Source organism: Solanum tuberosum, unplaced genomic scaffold (genome assembly GCF_000226075.1).
Source record: "Solanum tuberosum cultivar DM 1-3 516 R44 unplaced genomic scaffold, SolTub_3.0 scf00122, whole genome shotgun sequence".
Taxonomy (NCBI): domain Eukaryota; kingdom Viridiplantae; phylum Streptophyta; class Magnoliopsida; order Solanales; family Solanaceae; genus Solanum; species Solanum tuberosum.
In genome coordinates, this window is record NW_006239050.1 from 349,715 (window position 1) to 358,840 (window position 9,126).

A 9,126-nucleotide genomic window follows, 5' to 3' on the forward strand; every position below is an offset into this window, starting at 1 on the left:
GGGGGGTCCCTAACACTATAAATAAACCTCATCTTCTTCCATTTTTCTCACAAATTCACAAACTATTTTATTAATCTCTTACAAATTTTCAACCTATCTAGTCTCTTATCGATTATAAATTTATTTTTTGTGCTATTGGTTAATTGGAGTTCGGAGATTTTTTTGAAGTAATTTGCGAGCTTCAATTGGCATCTGTAAATTTCGGCTTTTGGTTATACGTCTGCTTTTACGCAGACGTTCGGTACATTCGTTCCAACTTTAATCTCTTTATTTGTTTATTTATCAAGTTACTTTATTTTTTTTGTTATATTTATCTTGCTTGTTTTTTTAATCTAACAACTTAGCCTCATGAAAAGGGGTCGACAGACGTATAAAGAGAAACAAGCAAGATAAATATAACAAAAAAAATATAGTAATTTAGTAAATAAACAAATACAGAGATTAAAGTTGGAATGAATGTACCAAACGCCTGCATAAAAGCAGATATATAACCAAAAGCCGGAATTAGAGATGCCAATTGAAGGTTGCAAACTACTTCAAAAGAATCTCCGAACTCCAATTAACCAACAGCACAAAAATAATTTTTTAATCAACGAGAGAGATTGAGAATTGAGAGAATTTGTACGAGATTAATAAAGTAGTTTGTGAATTTGAGAGAAAAAAGAAAGTAAATGAGGCATATTTATAGTGTTATGGGGTTAAGGGGGTAGGGGTGTTATGGCGAGGCCGTTTTTACCCCCCCTCCCCAAACGTTTACTTAATTATCAATTTTTTTAGAAAAAGATGCTACCTTTAAACCGAACCGGAACTGGGTCTATCGAGTAAAACCCTGGGATCTGTCTCGGTACCTGTTCCGGTACCCTTTATGACCAGTTTCATACCGGGTCTACTGGAGCCAGAACTGGTCCTGGACCGGACCAGAAAAAACCCTGTCTGCATGCCAACCTTAATTCCAAGAGATACCTCAGAAGTGTTAGCAAGTTGGAACAAAGAAGGCAACAGATCAGGTCACAAGGAGAGATGGAAGATTGTATCTGCATGCATCAAGTGAACAGTTTGGAAGGAAAGGAACCAGAGATGTTTCGAAAACAAGAGCAACCCTTTCTAGTGTTTGAAGAGGAACTGTCTAGTGACCTTTAGTTTTTGGTGTAATCATGTACTCCCCAAAGAGGTGGAGGAGATTGCTTCTTTTTTGGAGAACTTAGGTGAATTGTAGGTATTAGAATTTTGGTCTTTATTTCTATACTTCTGATGTAATTACTACTGAAATACACTATTGGTGTATTTCTCTGTTTACAAAATGTTACCTTATTCAAAAAAAAAAAAGTGGGGGGATGTATGAACTGGGAAACAATAGTAAAACCCTACAAACACAAAGATGTTTTGATTGGAAAATGCAACAAAACAGAGATCAAGGACATGCCCAATTCATGACAGAGTATACTCTAAACAATGTAAAGCTACAGAGAGCAATAAGGAAAAGAACATCTAGAGCTTGCCTCGGAAAATATGCCTGAACTTCCATTCAACATCATGCAGATCCCTTGCAATTAGTTCTTGGGCAGGTGGTGTCTGCGAGAAATCCTGAGTGCCAGCAAAAAAAGACAACAATATCAGGGTTAGCTCTAGAGCCATGTCAAAATGACAGGACCATGGGACCAGTAATTACCAGAGGAGGAAAAACTTTCTCTGCAGCACGACGAGGGACAGAAAAGCCACCATGCGTGCTAGTATCACTTGCAGTCAGCGTCTTACAAAAATAGTTAGTAGGCTGCTTGTTAGGGATTCCAAACTCAACAGGAAGATATGTATCTTTTTGTTCTTCCTGAAATCCAACACAGAGTATTTTTGAGACCCCATTCATAAATAGTTGATGCAAAAAAGGCAATATTATTAAGAATCATTTATAGCAACACTCAGGTGTACCCGTGTCAAGGGCTGCAAAGTCATTTGTGCATATACTTCGTCTGTTTCAACATCTGCCTGAAATTCGACAAGTAATCAATTACCTATGCGCCTAATACAACTTGCATATCAAATAGTAATTCACTAGAGAATTAGGAAAACAGATGAAACCCACATGCATTGTGACATTGTGGAGTTGACAGATCAACTGTGGCGACAAATTTGGGTAATTGGGTATATGTGCATCAACTTCTTTATTAGTTGTTGCAGCTACCTGTCACTCCATTCCAGTAAGGGACCATCAGTAATGTAATTAATAATAGATTGTATCACTGTGTGTGGTAAAGAATGAAATGTGATTGAAGGAGAAAGACCTGTTCACTATGACCCTGAGGAAAGTAAACAACACGACATCCGACTGTTGGTAGGCACACCAGAGGACCAGCACACGCATGCCATAGCTCTGAGTTCAAACACTTTTTCTCTACTTTCAGAATAAAAAATCCATCAGCAATAATTTAATTGGACTTAATTACAGATACTTAAGATGATCTCATTCACATACGGAAATCAACATATATTCCTTTTATCTTATTAGAACAAAAACAAAGTGTAACACAAACATACCGACAGTGATATACAAAAAGCTAAAACCCCAAAGAGAAGAAAAAGTATAAAGAAGTAAAAGATACCTCCTTCATGAGCTTGCTGACCCATTCCTGATGTTGAAAGCTTCATATATATATTTAAAGCCACTTCTCTTAAAAATTTGAAGAAAATTATAGTACTATAACAACACCCTTCCCTGTAATTATCCACTCAATTACACAAAGCCCTCAATTATAACTCTCAAAACCAAGTGAAACCCTAAGCAATTCCACCAATTCATCACTCTTATCCTCAAGATATACCACCTCTTCCACATTATGAATATGCTCCCTCACAATCTCCACATGCATTAACCAAAAAGTCCTATAAAAAAAATTTCAGCTACTTTTCTCTTTCTCCAATACTTCCATTAAATTGTGATGATTCCCTTTTCCTTCAATTCAATAAGTTGACAGAATCTAAGCTGAGCTCAACTTCATGATATCACTATCAGTGATAAGGCTTTTGAAGAGAGAGAAGGTGTGCTGGTTGGTCTCTTCATACCCCACCCGACCAAGGTCGACCTGATAACAGTAGAGAGAGAAAATAGAGGTAACAGGAATGCCTCATTTCTCTCTTTCTTGCTGTTATCAGAGGAGTCTGAGGAATGGTTTGGGGAAAAGGGGATCGTAGCCGTTGATAGAACCGTACGGGCGATCATGGCCGTCCAATGGAGTTGTGATTTGACAGGCGGCATGTGCTTCCCATCCTTCAGTGGTCATTGTCAGAGTACGGAGCTTCAAATATTATATTGGAGGAGGGAGAGGAAGCAAATCTAACTTGTGCATGTCCGACTCAATATTTTATTTTACTCTCTAAATATAAAAGGAGTAAAACTTGTATTTAATTATGTTATAAAATTATATTTTTTATAATACTTTTTTCATTCTATATTAATTAAGTTTTTGAGCGAAAAGTAAATTAAGACATAAATTAAATATAGTTTTTCATTTTTATCCTTATTAATTATTGTCAATTTTATTGAAGTCATCACATTGAAAATCCAAATGAAGGATAAAATTAGAAGAACATTCTAAAAATAATCTTGAAAACTGAACAATTAAGTTAATTTGAAAAATAGAAAATGCCTCAAAAATTCAACTAATATGGAATGGAGGGAGTACTTAATTTTGTATATTAAAAATATCATGCATTGTATAAAAATATTTTTAACTATTATGATGAAAAAAATGTAAAAAGAATTTTGAGGGTAATTGAATCTTTAAACATGCTAATGCTTATATTAATTTTTTTTACATTACTAATATCTAGAAATTTTATAATATTAGTAATATATTTCTCAAAATAGAGTGTATAAGTAATGCATGCATTAGTTATACATAGCATGAAAAAGTGTACCAAATAATTAAGGTACTACTAATACACAGTAACAGAGTTAATGCATGAATTATTTTTGTTAATACGGTGTATCAAACGATCTCTAATATAGTTTTAACACATATTACCGAGAACCTTATATAAGACACGTATGATACAAATTTAATTCATGGCTCACATAATTTAATACACTTACATTGTGTCAATTTTTTACCAAACAAGCATAATATATTTTAAAACACTTATAATGCATTTATATTGAATGCATAATTTACTTTTAACACATAGGAGATTTATTATAGTATTACTATGTATTGCTATAAATGATAATAAATAAAAAGTATCGTTAAACCAATAATTATTTATTGAAAAGTACTCGTTCATGTAACTTTTCCTATAAATCTTTGTAGTTTGGGACAATCAATTTCATCTCAACTCTCTATTTTACGCTTTCAGTCACATCTCTTAATTAGACACATTCATTAATTAATGACTTTCAATTATATCCCTTAATTACTACACTTGATAGGCGATACATGTATCCGAGACCCATCTAATATAATATTACAAACTAATGTCAATCTAAGTAATTAAATCCTAAAATAGTGAAATTTATGTAAGTTACCCAAAATATTAGATTTCTCATGACCGTCCACTTAGTTTTTCTAAATAAAGTAGAAATAAAAAACCACCAAAGACAAAACTTGGTGCCCATCGATCGATAGTTACTTTGCAGATTTTCACGCCACACGTTTTCATCTCAATGATTCAAAATATCGGCCACTTTCTTTTTTATTTAACATTCGATCACTTTCATTGGAGGTCCAATTAAATAATTACACACAAGACTCATTTTGAAATGACACTCCCAACAGAATTTTCTTCATATCCAAAATTCAAACCCAAGGCCTCTGACTAAGGATCGGGCAGTCCCTTTGCTTCACCACAACTCACTTTAAATATTGTTCACTTTTTATATAACAAGAAATGAATTTATTTTTTATTTTTTTAAAAAAAAAGATAAACTCTATAGTCTAGTATTCTCCATTGATGACCTTTAAAAAAAGTGTCTTCTCTTTTATTAATATATTATTATTTTTGTTTCATTTTTTGTTTTATTATTCCATAAAATAAATTCTTTCCTCCTTTTCCAAATAATCACCCCTATATATTTCTTATTCTTTTCAAAATCTTCATGTAATATAAAATCATATTTTATTTTAAATTTTTCAATAACACAATTGCAGCAAATATTATATAAATATACATATTAATGAATAATTCAAATAAAAGTGAAATCATTGATGAAATACAATTACATAAATATGACATCATCGTAAAATTTATTCTGAATTCTAAATAAATACTCAACTTTCGAGATTATTATGTTGCTCTATTAATGCATTACGGAATTCAAAATGAATATTTTTGTCCTTATTTTTTTTTTATGTCTAGTTAAAAATTATTCAATTGGATATTTTCATATATCACTATTTTTGTTGTTGTAGTTGGAACTTCCGAAGTTTCTTGAATTGGTGCATTAAGATCACGGCCATCGTCGATTATTATATTGTGCAATATAATACATATGGTCATTATATGTAACGACCTGATTCCGTCGTTAGGGAAAATCCAATGGGGAAAGAATTGGACTAGAAAAACTTTTGAGTAGTAACTTGAAATTTTCTAGTCTAGTCCAGATTTGGACGAAATCGGAGTAAGGCGATTCTAGGGAAATATGGTAATGAATGAGAAGTGTAATAATGAAATTGATTGCATGAGTGGATAGCTAAGACGTTAAGGAACCCGTACGACTATACGGAATTGAATTCGGGCGAGTAGAACTCTCGGAATTGATCTTAGCGTGAATGGGTGTTTTCTTAGTGTCGTGGGATGAAGATGTGTTGTGAAATAGGGGTTTGGAGCTCTTAATTCGACATTATGTTTTCGTGCAAGACGATGTGGCGGGATTATTCCCGACAGGGTGGGGCAGCTGTGGCAGGTTGGGGGCCGTCATAGCGGGATAGTCGCGATTTAAGTTGGAAATAAACCCCAAAATTATTTTATTCTGCAAGTTTCGACTTTGAGAGCTAGGAGACGACCCCAGGTGCTTTCTTGACAGTTTTCCACCATTCTTGAGGCTAAAGGTGAGGTTTTAACTCCCCGAATCCATTTTTTGATTTCGTAGAATGTAAATTCATGGGTGATTATCAATGGGGGAGGGTTTTGATCTAGAAATTATGGTGGAAATGCCTTAAGTTGGGTATTAGGATCTTGGATTTGGTCTAGGTTTATTGGATTTGTTATAATCAGGATAATTAGACCTTTGATTGTTGATCATTGCGTATATTAATTGTTTGTAGACCTAGAACAAGGGGTACGAAGACGTCTGTACTTTTCTTCGATAGGCTATAGGACTTTAGAGGAAAGGAAAGATTCAAGTGCCTCAGGGGATTCAAGCTTGGATTCCAGGTCGGTGATGGTTGTGATTTCATGTTGGTGTGATATAACTCACTTTTTCTACTCCTTCGTGTTATGACTTGAATCCAATTGGTATCTGGGTGATACAAATTGGTATCTTTCCTCCTTTACTTTATAGTCCGAACTAGAGCAACAACAGTGGTAACACTATCACTAGCAATAGAGGATGTGTATAGACTACCGACAGTTGAATAGGGTCGTGTATGACATGAATCACTTCTTGTTGTATGATTGTGAGAATATACATTGTGATTGTGATTCTGCCTCGAATAAATGATCTTTTTACCAATTGCATGGTGCATCAGTTTACATTTTGCTCTTGTACTGGAAGACCGATAATGGTCATCTATGGAGTAAATTAATTTAGAAATTGGGCTTGTCTGTGAGTTATAATTGCCACGTATCGGTATAAACATTGAAACGGGTGTCACGATCCGACAGACTAACTTGGATCAGTTGCCACATACCGACATAAATATTGGAACGGGTGTCACGATTCGGCACACTAACAGTTTGAGTATGAGTTCCATGAGAGGACCATTGAATTGTGTTGTGTATTTGTGTGCCTTGTTGCCTGAATTAACTGTGAATGTGGAAGTGGTATTTGCTTGGATGTGATGATATGATCATGTGCACAATGGTGATTGAGGTTGAAAGACTATTTGTTCCTCTAAAAATGATAACCAATGTGTATTATTGAGAACGTACAAGTTGTAACTGCTGAGTATTGTGAAATTTATTGTGAAAAGAAGGTCACGACTAAGTTTGATGCAAGGATCTAGATAATGTACGAGGTGATTCATAAGAAAGATCTGGACGTGTCTTGCGCTTGAGTAATAAGTACATGCCTAGTTTATAATGTTGTGGTTACTTGCATGTGTTTCACTTATTAGGATAGTCATGTAATCCTACTTGGGGATATGTGGGTTATGGGGTTGAATTAATGAGAATGAGTTGGATTGTTTCAGGCGGCTTTTAATAGACCTCAGCTAGGTGATTGTTGAGCGTGATCAGATTCAAGGGTGAGGCAGTTCTTTCAGGCTGCCATGGATCTTTCTTATTTAAGTGATTATCCTTAATTGCTCAGTAAAGCTGAAACCCGTTGGGAGATTTAGTAAAGAGAAAAACCCCAGAAAAATTTATTGTCTGGTACTGTTTCCGTCTGAGCCGCTGGGATGGGATCTTTCCGCCAGTGTGAGGCCGCCAGAGTAGAAATTCCCCGCCAGAGCGAGACAGGACGAGACAGAACCTCAGCCATGTCTCCTCTATTTTTTCCCAGGCCTCCTTATAGAAATCGAATCGAATCCGAACTAACCCTTGCAATCCAATCAGTGTTCAGCAATCGAGGATAGACTATAAAACCTTGTAATAAATCGAATGTTGTAAAAAACAGCATAAAAACTGGCATCCATGTGATTACAAAAACAAAAAGGGGTGTGCGAAATTTTCTAAGTGTGAATTTTGGTCGACTTCGATTACCTTTTTGGGGCTTGTAGTTTCAAGGGAAGGGGTAATTGTAGATCTCCAAAAGATTGAAATAGTCAGGAATTAGGTCTGACTTAGTTCTGTGACTGAACTTAAGAGTTTTATGGGGCTCTCTAGCTACTATCGTCGCTTGTGAAGGAATTAAGGTCAGATTTGCAAATTCAAGTTTATAGGTGATAACATTCATGAAGTTTTGGTAAGAGACGGTTAGATAATGAACACCATTACTTTGGAAAATGCATTTAGTAATGTTGTCATAACATGTATGGGTTGTTTAGCGAATTATGAAATTAAGTTATGTCATTTGAGGTTAGAAGTTATATTACTATTTCATAGATTGTTTGTATATCAAGAAGAGGTCAGGATACGATTGTTCCATTAACATCGAGGTTTACTTGGTTAAGTTATTAAGTGTGTTACAATTGTGGAGAACCTGGGCATATGAGAAGGAAATCAGCGAGGCCATGGAGGCCGAGGAAATGGTAATGCGGGTAGAGGAGTAGTGCATCCGAGCAATGAGGCTGCCCGTCAAGATGACATGGCTCAATTTTATGCCTTTCCGGGAAAGACCGAGGTTGAGGGTCTGATGTAGTGATCACAAGAACTATTATTATTTGTGACCGGATGGCTAATTTGTTGTTTGATCAAGGTTCTACTTATTCTTATGTGTTTGTGCAATTTGTCTCTGAATTTGATATGAATTGTGATATACTTGATGCCCCCATCCATGTTTCTACCCCAGTTGAAGGGTCAATCATAGTCACCCATGTATATCGTGTTGTCCTATTGTGTTTATGGATTTTTAGATTTGGGTTGATTTGGTTATGTTGGATATGACTGACTTGGTATAATCTTAGGCATGACTTAGTTGTCCCCCCATTATGATGTGCTTAATGGTAATGCTAAGTTGGTAACTCTAGAGATCCCGGGTTAAAGTGGAAAGGGGGAACAAACCTAAGTCAGCTAAGGTCATATCTGTCATGAGGGTAGGAAACTAGTGGGACGGGATTGTTTGGTGTGATTGGCTCATATTCGAGATGTTAAGGTCGAATCCCTTTCTATTGAGTCTATTCATGTGGTGTGAGAATTGAGAGAGCTTAAAGCTCAAATCCAGGAGCTTCTTGATTAAGGTTTCATCCCTCTTAGTGCTTCCCCGTAATGTGTTCCTATCTTATTTGTTAAGAAAAAGGATAGTAGTATGAGGACTGTTGATTTTATCTTAAGCCATAAAGGGGTGGATTAATACCAGGATGGCAAGCTTATGGATAA

The 9,126-nt window shown here is 35.4% G+C and overlaps 1 protein-coding gene across 2 annotated transcripts in view; it reads right to left on the reverse strand.

Annotated features, from left to right (window-relative positions):
• Positions 1-3,269, reverse strand: part of LOC102597963 (auxin response factor 8-like) — a 10,465-nt gene extending 7,196 nt beyond the window's left edge. The window contains exons 1-6 of one of the 2 annotated variants that reach the window (XM_006350388.2): positions 2,598-3,269; positions 2,280-2,389; positions 2,081-2,179; positions 1,927-1,983; positions 1,670-1,825; positions 1,500-1,584 (exon numbers count right to left, since the gene is read on the reverse strand). In XM_006350388.2, coding sequence (XP_006350450.1) covers positions 1,500-1,584; positions 1,670-1,825; positions 1,927-1,983; positions 2,081-2,179; positions 2,280-2,389; positions 2,598-2,643 — 553 coding nt within the window. In that variant the 5' untranslated portion in view covers positions 2,644-3,269. Of the gene's footprint in view, positions 1-1,499; positions 1,585-1,669; positions 1,826-1,926; positions 1,984-2,080; positions 2,180-2,279; positions 2,393-2,597 lie in introns of both variants that reach the window. The other variant, XM_006350387.2, reaches the window with a different exon arrangement.
• Positions 3,270-9,126: the final 5,857 nt, after the last annotated feature.